We start from the raw sequence: 15644 nt of genomic DNA, 5'->3' as shown, positions 1-15644 counted from the left end.
AGGGTTTAATATGGAATCGGCGCACCCTCTGCAGCTACAACAGCTTCCACTCTTCTGGGGAGGCTGCCCACGAGGTTTAGGTGTGTGTTGATGGGAATTTTTGACCATTCTTCTAGAAGCGCAATTGTGAGGTCAGGCGCAGATGTTGGACGAGAAGGCCTGGCTCACAGTCTGTAATTCATCCCAAAGGTGTTCTGTCGGGTTGAGGTCAGGACTCTGTGCAGGCCAGTCAAGTTCCTCCACACCGAACTCGCTCATCCGTGTCATGTTGGAACAGGAAGGGGCCTTCCCCAAACTGCTTCCACAAAGTTGGGAGCATGAAATTGTCCGAAATGTCTTGGTATGCTGAAGCATTAACAGTTCCTTTCACTGGAACTAGGGGGCCAAGCCCAGCCCCTGAAAAACACCCCCACACCATAACCCCCCCTCCACCAAACTTTACACTTAGCACAATGCAGTCAGGCAAGTACCGTTCTCCTGGCAACCTGCCAAACCCAGAATCGTCCATGGGACTGCCAGACAGAGAAGCGTGATTCACTGCTCTAGTGTCCAGTGGCGGCGTGCTTTACACCACTGCATCTGATGCTTTGCATTGCACTTGGTGATGGAAGGCTTGGATCCAGCTGCTCGGCCATGGAAACCCATTCCATGAAGCTCTCTGTTCTTGAGCTAATCCGAAAGGCCACAAGATGTTTGGAGGTCTGTAGCTACTGACTGCAGAAAGTTGGCGACTTCTGCACACTGTGATTAAGGCTTACAGCTCACGTAAATCAAAAATAAATTGCTCAAAATATTTGAATATATGAATAAAGACTTAAATGTCGACCTGAGAAGAGCTTCTTATCTCTCAGTCTGGATCAGTACACACAACCACAACCATGGAGAAGACTTCTGACTTGACATTTGTCCAGGAGAAACTATTTGACACCCTCCACAAGCAGGTTAGCCCCAGAAGGTCACTGCTGAAAGGGCTGGCAGTTCACAGAGAGCTGGATCAAAGCATATTGATGTAAAGTTTAGGTTAAAAGGTTAAAGTGTGGTAGGAAAAGGTGCACAAGCAACAGGGATGACCTCAGCCCTGAGAGGATTGTCAAGCAAAGCTGATTCAAGAACTGGGGGGAGCTTCCCAAGGAGTGGACTGAGGCTTAACTCAGTGCATCAAGAGCCACCAGGCTCAGACGTGTCCAGGAAATGATGAATTGCTAGTGTCAAGCCACTCCTGAACTAGAGACAACGTCAGAAGTGTCTTACCTGGGCTAAGGAGAAAAAGATCTGGACAAAAGTGGTCCAAATTCCTCTTTTTAGATGAAAGTAAATTTTGCATTTTATTTGGAAATCAAGGTAGTAATGTGGAATGTGATATTTTGAATTGGTTAACTGAGCAATAGACATGTATGGAACTTTAAATATCTTTACTGTTCAGTAGTATTTCCTATATTGTGCAGAATATGGCAAGGTACAGCTTGTTCAACCGGCTAACATACACTAGACAAAAATACTGGAACACCCCTGTCCTAATACTTTCGGTAGGGGCTGGTTTTTCATGGAGTGGCCTTGTTAAGGGAAATGTAAATGCTACAGCACACAATTTTAGACAATAGTTCTTCCAACAGTTTGAATTTGGCCTTTTCCTGTTTCAGTAGAACGATGCCTCCGTCCACAAAGCCAGCTCCATAAAGAAATAGTTTTCCTAGTTTGGTGTGAAAGATCTTGATTGGCCTGTTCAGAGCCCTGACCTCAACCCTCTCCAACACCTTTGGGATGAACTATACTGGATATTGCAAGCCAGGCCCTCTCATCCCTCATCAGTGTCTGACCTCGCAAATGCTCTTCTGGATGAATGGGAAAAAATTCCCACAGACACACTCCAAAATCTTGATGAAAACCTATTCAGAAGAGTGGAAGCTCTTATAGCTGCAAAGGGGGACCGACTCCATATCAGTGCCTATGAATTTAGAATGGGATATCATAAAAGGAATGTGTAGTGTCCCAGCTCTTTTGTCCATACAGCGTATTTTGGCACCATCTACCCACTACAGCAATATGGTAAGCCATGCTTAGACTGATCCCTGCCCCACACTCTTCTGGAAGGACAGCACACACTGACGCCACATCCTCATCATGGGCAACTGTGGCTCAAGCTGTGGCCCATGGGGTAGAGCAGGTCGTCCAGTGATTATAGGTTCTATCCCCACCTCCATCTGTCCACGTCTTGTGTCAATGACCAGACTTACACACAAAATTGGACTCCGAGTGTGTGGCAGAGCCAGAGCACATATCAAATAGCTGTACAGTAACTCCAGTTCTGTACATGTGTAGCCCTAAAGTGCTGAACAGCAGCTGCACTGGGGCTTTACAGTGCATGGTTGCTGCCACCTGATTGGGCAGTGATCCCTTCGCGCTGTCCTGTCTAAAAAATGTACATAACACCTCAAAAGAAGAAGCCTTCGACTATATTGAAAAATCAGCATACACAACCGTCTGTTTAAATTTTCCCATCACAGATAATAGATGACAATTTGTGTCTAGCCACAAGCCATGCTACCCTTGTGTGTACTGGGCTCCCAAAAAACTTAAAGAGGAAGAGAATTTTTAATATATATATTTTGTTAACACACACACACACACACAAACACACACACGCTTACTGTTTTATTTATTTTTTTAACACAAACACACACACTTACTGTCTTATTTATTTTATTTTTTAACACAAACACACACGCTTACTGTTTTATTTATTTATTTTAAATATATTTTTATTTTTTAACACACAAACACACACACACGCTTACTGTTTTATTTATTTATTCTATTTGTAATATATTTTTATTTTGTAACACACACACACGCTTACTGTTTTATTTATTTTTTTAACACAAACACACACGCTTACTGTTTTATTTATTTATTTTTTTTAACACAAACACACACGCTTACTGTTTTATTTATTTATTTTTTTAAACACAAACACACACGCTTACTGTTTGATTTATTTTTTTTTTTTAACACAAACACACACGCTTACTGTTTGATTTATTTTTTTTTTTTTTAACACAAACACACACGCTTACTGTCTTATTTATTTTATTTTTTAACACAAACACACACGCTTACTGTTTTATTTATTTATTTTTTTAAACACAAACACACACGCTTACTGTTTTATTTATTTATTTTTTTAAACACAAACACACACGCTTACTGTTTGATTTATTTATTTTTTTAAACACAAACACACACGCTTACTGTTTGATTTTTTTTTTTTTTTTTTTAACACAAACACACTCACACGCTTACTGTTTTATTTATTTATTTTTTTAAACACAAACACACACGCTTACTGTTTGATTTATTTATTTATTTTTTAACACAAACACACATGCTTACTGTTTGATTTATTTTTACTTTTAATATATATTTTTAAACACACACACACGCTTACTGTTTTATTTTATTTTTAATATTCTTTTCTTTTTTTTTTTTTCTTTACACAAACACACATATGCTTTGATTACTTTACGCTTTAATTACTTGTTTAATTAAATGTATGGGGTTGATTGATTGATTCTTATGTTGTATGTATGATGCTTTGGCAATATTGTTGTTACACATTCATGCCAATAAAGCGAATTTGAATTGAATTGAATTGAGACAAACACTGAAAGGCAGTTAAGGCACTTTAATATCAGAAAGAATCACTTCAGATGAAATATTCCCCCCGGTACATCCTGGTAAGGCAACCACATAACATTTAAAGCACTTGGTTTTATACAAAAGAAAAAAATGTATCCTTCTGATGAATACGTTTTGTATACACACTCCAAAATCTCATCTTGCTCTGGGGTTAAGGCCATTCTTTCTTCTAAATAAGGGACCAACTCATTCTTCAACAGGAAGTGAGCACTGTTAATATGCCATATGCTTCTATTCTGTTTTAACATAACACCAGCTGACTTCGGACCTAGTACAGGTGAAAAGAACAAAGGTATATTACACAAAACCCATGTGAAAATAGTTAACTGACTTGATAAATCCAAACAGATTTAGTAGAGGTCATTTGATTAAAAAAAAATTGAAAATGCACAAATCATATTGTAAAATAAATATTTTAAACCTTCCATCCCTGAATCTACAAGTAATTCATACTATTAGATTCCAGATAGGTTTGAGCAAACCCTGAGTGTGACGACACATTCTGCTTCTGGGTTTGGAAAAATTAAGTTGTAATTTCATCATTTATGTATCCCCCAAGTCAACAGAACGCTGTAATGTGTTACTCTGTGACACACTACACTGAGGGAGAGAAGTGATAAGGAACTGAACTGGCTTCCTGGTCAAACTGCCTTCAGATTTATTAAAATTACGCTGCTATATTCAGGTCATGGGTATAGAATTCATCACACACCCTAGTGGCTCAGCAGTGTAAGGCACATAGCTTAGAGTAGCAGTGGGTGAAACTGCAGGTCAAATCTGCATTCTAAACCTTTTCTTTAAATGATGACCTCACTGTTCATCACCACAGAAACAAAGGACTACTTGATGATATCACAGTCTTTACTGGGCTATGTTATGGCCATCGGTTAGTAGCATTTCTTCTTTGTTTCTGTGAAATCACGTTTTACATACCGTTTACTGGGTAAACTGGTCTAAGTACAACAGGTCCCATGAACCTTAGTAAAATTCCAAATAGAAGCGTAAATAACAACTGTGGAAAGCTTTTTGTTGTTAACAGAAACCATCAAGGCTGGATTATTAACCAGGCAGACGTGCACCAGGGAAGAGTGAACATTTCCAAAGTGGCAATTGTCACAGGGAACCAGAACTCCAGGGGCACCAACAGCCCCAGGCTTACTGCATCTCCACTGGTTTGTGCCCATTGAACAGAAAGCTTGTTTGGGAGTGCGCAAAACTAACACACAATATGAACGGACATGATAGAGACTTCAAATGGGTCCTAGATCAATAGCAGATATTGAGGCCCTGTGTTACAGAGGGGACCAAAATCTTGTTTGAAATTCCAAATGAAATGGCATTTAAGTCTTCCCTGTTTACAGTCAAAAATACTGTCAGTGATTCTTAAACATGTTAATAGTTCCATTATTAAAAGAAAGTGAAATATCAGAAATGCCTATCAGAAGTAGCAACTCATTTTTAAGCCTAGTGATGGGATGTTTCTTACCGCTTCTTAAAGTTTTCTTAAAGTTTTTATGTACATGAAAAAAATGTTTTTTGTCCTTCCCTGTGGTGGTATAATATTATGCGTACTATCACATCTCCATTTTCCCTACATTTAGTACCAAAATGTATTGCTCTTACCAGAAAACATCTTAGGACATTATATAGCTCCTGTAATATCCTCATAAAGTGTAACCAAAATGACTTATTTCCAGAAAATGTGAATGCTGGCTCCCACTTTGCTCCTTAATAAATATTAAATCCTGGTTTAAGTTCAGGCACACACAAACAAAACACAATCAAACAAACAGAACAGAGTCCATGACCTGTTTATGGTCCCAACAGTTTCAAAAATAAAGATACAGACTGAGATTTGTGTTCAGTAACTGAGAAACTATCACCAATCAATGAATTTAAGAAAATTCTGATTTTGTTTTTCCTAATTCTAATCTATAAAACACATTTTGGCACGAGACAGTTTAGAATGCACTCTGATGATTAGGGCTCGGTTACTGGCAAATTAATTGCTTGCTGAGTCTTTGTTTAAGGCACAATGTATGCATGTGTCTGTACACACACACACACACACACACACACACACACACGTTTGGCTCATCATATCAGAAGCCAAACCATGGCTTAGCAGACAAAAATGTGACATCGTTGCCATGGACAGCACCCTGCTTGTTGACAGCACTTTGGGGAACTTCCTGTCTTGAACTTGCTGTGCTGGAGGATGCTGGTCAGCTCTAACTTATCAGGAAACTGCAACAGAGACAAAACGACTTTAGCCAATAAGAAGCATTAGCATTATCTCAGCCAATCACAGCAGGTAAAGCAGGATTAACAGATGTAAATGGGTCTGTAGCTCTCTACCTGTATGGATATCCATGGTACTTTGCTCTGAAAATGGACAGCAGCCAGCTGAAGAACAGCATCACCAGACCAATGCCTGCTACACACATAACTGACACACACACACACACACAGTTTGCTATACAGTAGATTGTGTACCTGTGTTGATGAATGGATGCGTGTGCTGACCCATTCATGTTCAACATCATATAACGACTTCCAATTTCACCATCAGTAATTAACTGTCTTTACTGTTAAGTCTTTACAAAACTAACATACACAGGTATATTTCCTGTAATGACTAGATGTGCCACAACCTGCTCGAAATAAAATGAGCTTCAGAATTTCTATTTTATGTTTTGAACCAGTCTTTCCTCTTAACTTTCACCATATGTCACTGTGTATCACAAATATGCTATAAATTCCCAAACACAAAGTGGTATTTTAATGGCTGCCACAAACAAAGGGTGGTTAAAAAGCACTGAGCAGGATGGGTGCCTGTACCATAATGTCTCACATGGGAAAATATGATGTACATTTCCACAGCAACAGAGCGTTATGCTCAAAACTCACTTTTTTAATTCACAGATTACTTCCAATCACTTCTCCTTACCATTTTTGGTAAGAGATTATAAAGTCAGCAAGGGAAGGGAGAGATTATGCCCTCTGAGCCACTGGGAGGCTTATACTGTGAACATCTGCACTGATGAAGTGCTGAGTTTGCATTAACAGTAAATTAACAGGAGCAGATGAGAAAACGACTGAATCGATTACCTGACCTGGTCAGTTAATCGCAATAGGAAGAGATATCTTCAGGCTGGAACAAAAACAGTTTTCATGTATATATGGGCATGTAATCATTATTGAACCTATCAATTGATGATCCAGCAGAGGCACCTTCATTGCAACTTCTGTGATTTGCACATTGCACCAATATTGCGATTTGTCCAGCTGGCTCCTGAGGACAGAACCGAGGAGTGTCGGCGCCTCGCTGTAAAGCTTTGTTCATGCTCCGATGCATTCTCAATAATGGATAAAGAAACAAGCAGTATCCATCACCTTCATAATGACCCTACAGAGGTTAAAAAGCTTGGATTTGCCAGTCAGAGAGAGAACACGAGGATGACTAAGAATCTTCAGCCACAGATACTGGATCTTTTTCCATGTTTATGTCAGAGCATTTGACTTGCTGTTGTGATGTAAAGACAATTCCAACAAACACAACAAAATGCTTCTGCCATAAATGGCCTACCCCCACTTTAATTACAATTCTTTCTCAGCCTGGAGGAGCTGAACAGCAGAGGGTGCAGCCATGTGTAGTCTGTAACATTCTTCCACTCACTGAAGACTTCTTGCTTCTTCAGAGAATGTTTTGTTTGTCACCACATGATGTTTCAGAGAATACTGCACGCTCTCCCTAAACGCCTCTGTGCACATTCGTGGCTCAAATGCCACCTGTGGAGGCCACAGTGTCTTACGCGAGCATAAACCAAGCTTGAAAGCCTCCGGAAGACGCAATTAAGGACTGGTCGTGCCACTTTGAAAGAGCAACAGCCAATAAGGGCAGTCCAACACTCGACAGTCCAACAATGCTGCGATTCAGCTAAAAATGCTTTTGAGTGTATGCAAAGACGCTAAGGTCAGTAGGAATAATCAGTGTGTATGCATACTCTTCCTCTTTCCGATGTCCAAGTCAGAGGTAGCAGCCTCACACAGCAGCACAATTCCCATGGTGATAGCAGCATCTGACAGTAAGGTCAAGGTTAAGACAACAAATGAATGTGACTTTAGTCAGACCATTACCACTAGAATTTAACAGATCCAACCCAGCAAGAGCCAAGATCAGGCATGCGATGGTGTGGGCTGAAGTTAGGTAGAAGAGAGGTGGTCTGCAACCCTGCCACATACAGGTGATGTGCTTTATACATAACAATACAACTAAGCTAGCGGAGTGAAGAAAATCTGCAACAGGACCAGAGCTGGCACTCTGAGTCTGAGTCAAAGATTAGTTCATTAGATATCCTGAGCTTGTTTTTATCTGTGCATTTTGCAAGAGTTACTCTAGATCAGATTTGGGGGTTTAGGCCTAAGTCTTCAATGTGTGCTGAGGGAGGGTGATACAGTATGCATACAGCGGAAGGATACTGAAGAGTAGGACAATGTGTGTCTCAGCCACAAACTGGGCCTGGCTGCTGCCGTGGATGTAGCTCTGAAACACACAGACAGTTTAAGACTATTCTGATAGTTAGTTCACATATTATATTGTGACTGAGGATATACTGTGTGTTTCTGTCTTACAACTTGTCCGGTGCTGGGGTTCTTGTGTGCATAAGGTGGTCCTCTGATGTGGTTCCACATCTGACCTGAAGTCATGATCAGGACAAAGCACTGAAACGCACATAAACACACATAAATTTCTATGTTATTATCCGCTATATAAAAGCAGAACTCGGAAATGCAGCTCCGGAGACGTGTGGTTCTCCCTGTTCAGCACAGACAGGCAGCTGTTTGATGAGTGACTGCTGCTTTTAAACTTTCACATGATCAATAAAATCTCTCCTCATTCTTCAAAGGACAGCTACGTGACAGGCGGCAGTAGGTGAAGGTGAAAGCAGCGGAAAACATGAGCGTTACGTTTCAGTCTGGCTGTAAATGTGCAGTGCAGGTCACAGTCTATACTAATAACAGCAGCATCAGAAATGATAGGAGCAGCAGCAGAGGTCAGTAATAAAGCTGTAATAATTTAATGCTGTGTTTGGATTGTTACAAATGTTTTGCTTGTAGATGTATTGAAAAATACATCTTTATCCTGTCGCATCGTAGCCTCACAATCATAATGAGTTGCACAGGAATTCCCACCCTTGAGGTGATGCGTCGACATATCGCATCGAATGCTTGACCTGATAATCGTGATCGAATTGTGAGACCAGTGAAGATGCACAGCCCTAATTACAAATCGTACTAATTGCATTTCAACACTCTTGCCTCAGACAGTTTACTCGCAGGTGCACATCCCTCTGTAATACAAAGCTAAATAAAGATGAAATGTCCTGCTCCTAAATTCTGATCAAGTAACATTAACTCTTGTTACCTTGTGCTACCAACATTTGACCATTTCTCTATATTTGCTGTTTGTAGAGGCAGGGTTAGGATTCACATAGAGCCAAGAATAAAAATATCAACATCAATAATCTACAGTAGGGCTGTGCGATATGACAAAAAATTCATATCCCGATATAGAAAATTTTGGACGTCTGGAAACCCCTGTCTGCCTTGAAAGGTCTCCCTGGGAGAGACCTTGCTGATGCAGTATAACTACCTTGTGTCTTGTTGCTCTGCTTATTCTTTTGAGAGTAAACTGTCTTCAGCAGCCTCACCTTGTTAGCGGAGTTTGGCTGTTCCTCACCCAGCTGTATTTCTCCAACACAGCTATTAATGATTGTGTTTCAACCTATATATTGACTTTACGATCATTATAACCTGTTTGCTATAATTGTTTAATCATATAGCTGACAAGATGCCTACAAAATCCCTGACTTTGTGTAAATGTTCCTAGAAGAACTGATGCCGTTTTTGAACTTAAATTTACATGTTTCATCTGTCATTCTGGGCGGCCATTAATCAGGTCGGCGGTTCAATCCCCGGCTCCTCCAGGCTGCATGTTGAAGTGTCCGTAGGCAAGATACTGAACCCTGAATTGTTCCGCCAGTGTATGAATGGTGAACGTGATTGTAGTGTAAAAGCGCTGAGGAGGCTACTTCCCACAAACACCATGTATCTATGTACAGATGTACTGTGTGTTGGTTGTTGTTACCAGCGCAGAGAAGGCCCAGACATTATTGTTAAAGAGAAACTCCAAATTATGCCTTCGTAGATACGCCAGTCCTCCAATCACAGCCAGGAGGAAGCCCAGCAGGAGAGGCCCTGCGTAGTTGGGAGGACGAATGACACGGATCTGAAAAACAGACAAACATGAGGCTACAGTCATCATGAGTCCGATTGATGAGTCAGGATTTATTGGTTTATTTCATTATAGCAAACACAATGATGGATCACCTCAGGGCCCTGGTCACTTAAAGTCCGCTTTAATGATGTGTTTTTTGCAATTACCTGCACATCAGTCCTGTCTGCCACCCATCTAGCCAGCTGCTCAGCTGCAAAGCCTCTGACCTGGAGCTCGTAAGTATCAGCCCTGCGGGGTTTTCCTTTGGATGGGAAGTGAAGGAAGGTCGGAGCAGAATTCATATTTAGCTGCAACACAAACAGTCAAAACATTCATTATATGCAGCAGATCCTGATGAAATGAGCTTAGCAAATCAGAAACCCCTCATTATTCCAATCTCTCAGCTTTTAATGTTTGTTTATTCTTTATTTATTCAGGTTTCACTGACAGAAAGTGTCTCTTTTGCAGGAACATCCAGATCACATCCACACAGTTTGTAAGCAAAAGAGTTCAAAAGAACCAAGAGTTGTTTATTTAGACGTTTCTGCCTTTTAGCTTTTAAAGCAGAGTGATGGTAATCTTTCAGTTCAGCCTCGACTTTGTCAGCATCACTGGAAAGGAACCTCAGCATTTTTTTCAGTTATTAGTTTAGGAGAGATGCACCTTCAGATATTGATGACATCTCGCTCTTGTTCCTGTGGAGTTTAAACGCACTTATTGTAAGTTGTTTTGAACATGCTTTGACAACAACTTTTAAAATGTTTATTTTCTGAATGGAGTTTTAATTGATTGGAGCTATGCTAACTTGTTCACAGAATAGCTGGAATAAAGTAACAGACGCACATTTTCTGAACTCACCAGGTAGTTCAACTTCCTCGCTTTCTTTTCTCCAAGCAGTATCCAATTTTGTCAGGTTTTTATATAAAAATAAATAAATATGAAGTATTGACTTTGTATTTAATACGCTGCCCTGAGCACTTGATTCGCTTTTGGTCTGAAAGTGCTAACACACAATAAAGAAAAGAAAAAAGCCAAAAAGCATAATATGACCTCTTTAAATAAGAAATAGTAATTCAACATTATTAACTTTAAACAGCATCTTGGACGCAAGAGGATGAGGCAGCGCAGTGTTTCTGCTTTGAGGGCTCAAAGTCTGTGTGCACAGTGTGTGTGGAGCAGAAACAGGTGAACTACTGACGACAACTTGTTACATTAGATGACGCTAAGATTCAAACCTGGTGTTCTGTCTGGAGATGCAGTGATGATTAAACCAATGCTGAATAAGAAAAGTAGAAACAATTTGTCAACAATCTGTTAAGCTATGAGTAGAGGATAAGTCTGGTAGACGCTAGAATAATTTCATCTCCCCTCGAGCTGAACGTCACAGCCTCTACCCTGCTGAGAGGGAGTTTGGGCTTTAAGGTTTGGCAGAGCCACCACTGTAAAGGACAGGGGTGACAAAAGACAAAACCAGAGCAGCCTTTTATCTCGATAACTTTGTTTTCATAATCGTAGGACGCTAAAATTGTAATTGAAAATAGAGCTGATATGAGCCAATTGCAGATGTTTGGTAATACTCACAGCCTGAAGACTCTAAGCTCTCAATGAAACACTTTCAGTTTTTTGGTGTTGGATGGAAGACTCTTAGAAAAACAAAAGGCATAATGCTAGTCTTGGAGAACAAGAAGTTGTCTCACCATCTGAAAGACGTCTGATCCTTCATCAAAATCGACACATGCAAAGAAGACCTTGTTTGTGAAGGCAGAGGAATAACGCCAGGAGTTAGCCAGCACCTGGAACTCCTCATCAGCTTGTCTGAAATGAAAAGATGCATTTAAATTCACATTAGAATAAAAACAACAGGATCTGTACCTATTGCTCCTGCTTCTAACCTGCAAACCCCACACTGTCTCTGTGGCTGCAGGGCTGTAAACATGATGACCACGGAGTAGTTTCTGGGAGGAGCCTTGACAAAGCGACGGAACTTATCTCCATTCATCCTGATGACTGAACGTTTGGAGGCCCACTCCATCATCTGAGTCACTTTCTCTGACAGCAGAGTCTAGACAGAACACAGACACGAAGACAGCTCATGTTGTCAGGCGCAAAAACAGGCCAAAAGAGAACAAAAGCTATCCCAGAATCCTAATGGAATGTGGAAAGCATGTATAACGGCTTGTTAGAGTTTAAGGGGTGTTTATGATGCAGACTGGCCGGATCATCTTGTCATTTTGCGGCAGAGGGATACCGGAAGTGAAGTTTCCGCAACACCGTACTACCTGTAGCAGTTTGTTGTGGTACAGTGGCTGACTTTTTGTTGGGTTTAGTAAGCTCACCTTACCCGAACGGCAAACGACCAGCACTACGATTTAGCAAACGTTTTCAGTGTGTATGAGTTAAGGTCAAATTAATGTTATTTGTTGAAAACTACTTACGGTCAGCTCATTTCTGGTTGCTGTTAGCTTAACGTTAGCCTCTAACATTGACACGGACTATAGTCAACTTAGAAAACCTCGCAAACATCTCCGGAGAAAATTTATGAACTTTTTCCACTTTATGATATTAAAAGTATGTTACCTCTTTTTTCTTCTGCGCGTCAGTGTGGCCATTGTAGAAAATAATGAGCAGAAACAACAAATAGGAAAGTTTCCCGAACATTGTGCACCACTGCTGCAGCCCGACCACCACACACGGTAACTCCTGTCAGCTGCCTATTGGTCACCTCTCAGCCAATCACAGTGAGCTGCCGGTCCTTTTCACTGCTCCCTTTTCTTCTTCTGCGTTTTTTTCTCGGCACTGTTTTAGTGCATTGCTGCCTCCCACCAGTATAGTATTACCATTGACGCTTTATCACCTAATGGCGATAGGTGCGTTTGACTTCATGCAGCGCTGCGCAGCGCTCACTTAACGTGATGCATGCTGGACTTAAAATAAGGCATCCTTCTTCTTCTTCTTCTTCTGTCATCTCGAACGCATCTAATATTACACTGAACAAAATTATAAACACAACACTTTTGTTTTTGCCCCCATTCATCATGAGATGAACTCAAAGATATAAGATTTTCTCTATGTACAGAAAAGGCCTATTTCTCTCAAATATTGTTCACAAATCTGTCTAAATCTGTGTCAGTGAGTACTTCTCCTTTGCCGAGATAATCCATCCACCTTACAGGTGTGGCATATCAAGATGCTGATCAGACAGCATGGGGATTGCACAGGTGTGCTTTAGGAGGCTGGCCACAATAAAAGGACGTGGTCAAAGTTCACAATAGTTTAACTTTTGCGCAGCGCAAATTACTTTCTATCTGAAAGGACCCGAAAAGCTATAACTTGCAATATAGTCCTGTGGATTTAAGGAAGTTTATTATTTCTCTATATCTCTCCTTTTGAAGTAGGCTACCCCATCACTCAGCAGTGTTCAGATGGAAAATATTTCCATGCTCAGTTTGCCTAATCCTATGAATAAATCCCTCCTTTGCTTGGCATAGAGTGGGCAATGCATTTATGTTGTACAGACTCCAGGACTCCACAGTGTTCACAACTGCTCTCTATGCACAATGTCCCAGTCTCAGCCTTGTCACTTTAACTTAAGTCCGAGGCATGGTCACTCTATTGCCGAGCTTTACTGCAGGTTGAATGTTGTACAGCTTTCTCCCGCTTTTGTTTGCTTCCCACTCTTGTTGCCACAGATGACACAGTCTCTCACTGAGGTACAATCTTCGCATTCCATCCTACCAAGTGGCCCCTGCACATCTACACTATCCCTGCTCAAACTTGCCTTATAGCTACCTGATCTGCCACCTCATGACCCTCAACATGCGCTGGCATCCAAAGAAAACCCCCACTATACCCCTGCCACTCCAGTTAAAAAATCATCATTAAAATCTCCCCAACTATGTCTGGCCTAGCTCTTCCACCCTCACCCCCACCCAATGCCATCAAGGCAGATAAGGAGTCTGTACACAGTATGAACCCCCTTCCTCCACCCACCACACTGCTCACAATAAAGCAACTAATTCTGCAGTGAATACGGAAATCCCATCAGGCAGTCTTCTACACTGACAGATTTGAACATGGGGAGCATACAAGCCTTTCAGGGTCTGTAGACCCATCAGTATGTACGCTTATATAGTCCCTCCACCTAATCCTAAGGTGTTCTTCTACACAAACTACAGGATTTCCCATTTCATTGATCTGTATTGACTCTTTAACAGACAAGTCTATTTCAGCTTCTGACCATAACCATCGAGGGACAACTGGCCAGCATACAGACAGCACTACCTCTACCCCGATCAAGCCCATCTCCTCTAAGTGAAGATTTACTATTTGTATATAACTGTCCCTCTCTTCCGTCTTCTTTTCCAAAGTTCTTTTCCTCTCTTCTATATTGCTCCATCATCTGCACCACCTCTTTGTTTAGAGCCCTTTTAACCTCTCTATCTAATAATAGAACTGAATCCACTGTTGCCTTACCAAGCCTAAACCTGCTTTGAAAGACCAGCTGCCTGTGCACAAGTCTATCTGTAACCATTCTTTCCATTATTTTGCTGATAACTGCTGTAAGGGCTATTGGTCTGGAAGATCCAGGACTCTCAGCTTCCTTCCCAGGTTTTAAAATCATGATGACCACTGCATGCTTCCACTCTCCCGGGATTAACCCTTCCTCCCATACTGTATTTATCAGCGCTAACATTTCCTCTAATGCCATACAATAATTGTACCCCAGACCATCTCTCCCAGGTGTGGTATTAGGCCTTCATAGGGCTAGCTTTTACTTATTTTACTCATGCATATGTGTTAACAAAGATTTTATCATAATTGTTTCCAATGTTCTACCTCAGATTTGTGAAGTGATCCACTGATTGGCCTCAAGTGTTGACCATAAAGAAGAGTTTAATCCACAATTAACCATCAGGTTTCTTCAACTTTCACTCAGTCTTCAAACTTGAAGAAATAAAGATTTGATACTTGATAATGCCATAATTGGTGATAATTATAGATATAGAAAGACATGAAGAGCTTTTTATCATGATAACATTTTTGGCCTTTGCCCTCGTCTTATTGCCCGTTTTCGATCCTGCGTGTAGGAAAACCGGAGCACAATCACAATGGAGAGCTGACAAACCGTGAGAAAATATTCATTGAATTTAACAAGAAGTGTACTGGATTACAATCCCTGAAAAAGAAGAGGGGCAAGAGCAGTGGAACACTGAAATAAGAGGAACATTTCTGTATAATTTTAACAGCAAGGTAATTCATCATTTAGAAACATAGGTCGGCCAAGAAAAGCAGAGGTCACTTTCAGTAGAATAAGAATAAGTGCCAATCTAAGTAGCACACTTAAGATAATGGGAAAGCATCCAAATGGTTTATGTGAACATTGTCAGGTTGAGTCTGTTGTGCATGTAATAAGGGAGTTTAGGTAAGAGCAATAGTGCAAACGAATAGGAGAGTTAAATGTGGACTCTTAAACATCAGATCTCTCTCTTCTAAAAGTGTACTAGTAAATGAACTAATATCAGATTATGATATTGATTTATTTTGTCTTACTGAAACCTGGCTGGGTGATGGAGAATATGTTAGCCTAAATGAATCCACCCCTCCCAGTCATATTAATACTCACATTCCTCGAGGCACAGGCCGAGGAGGTGGAGTTGCAGCTATCTTT

At 40.8% G+C, this 15644-nt stretch overlaps 1 protein-coding gene across 1 annotated transcript; it reads right to left on the bottom strand.

The window, feature by feature from the left end:
- Window positions 1–3667: 3667 nt before the first annotated feature.
- Window positions 3668–12711, bottom strand: LOC123957792 (magnesium transporter protein 1). Its single transcript, XM_046030859.1, has 10 exons — window positions 12554–12711; window positions 11869–12038; window positions 11674–11791; window positions 10144–10284; window positions 9848–9988; window positions 8332–8421; window positions 8179–8242; window positions 7704–7778; window positions 6055–6145; window positions 3668–5943 (listed from the first exon to the last, which is right to left on the bottom strand). Exons 1-10 carry the CDS (start codon window positions 12632–12634, stop codon window positions 5928–5930), a joined length of 987 nt encoding a protein of 328 aa, XP_045886815.1. The 5' UTR covers window positions 12635–12711; the 3' UTR covers window positions 3668–5927.
- Window positions 12712–15644: the final 2933 nt, after the last annotated feature.

The sequence above is a fragment of the Micropterus dolomieu genome, linkage group LG19, assembly GCF_021292245.1.
Source record: "Micropterus dolomieu isolate WLL.071019.BEF.003 ecotype Adirondacks linkage group LG19, ASM2129224v1, whole genome shotgun sequence".
Taxonomy (NCBI): Eukaryota; Metazoa; Chordata; class Actinopteri; order Centrarchiformes; family Centrarchidae; genus Micropterus; species Micropterus dolomieu.
Note: the sequence above shows the minus strand (reverse complement) of the source record. Positions and strands in the feature narration are given on the sequence as shown.

Bases quoted from the DNA above. Each gene is read 5' to 3' on its own strand.
- LOC123957792 (XM_046030859.1), bottom strand. From the start codon at position 12,634: ATGTTCGGGAAACTTTCCTATTTGTTGTTTCTGCTCATTATTTTCTAC. The intron at 9,989-10,143 runs GTAATTGCAAAA...TCTGTTTTTCAG, and splicing joins CAGACAGGACTGATGTGCAG to ATCCGTGTCATTCGTCCTCC. The intron at 6,146-7,703 runs GTATGCATACAC...TGTGTGTGTCAG, and splicing joins GGACATCGGAAAGAGGAAGA to TTATGTGTGTAGCAGGCATT.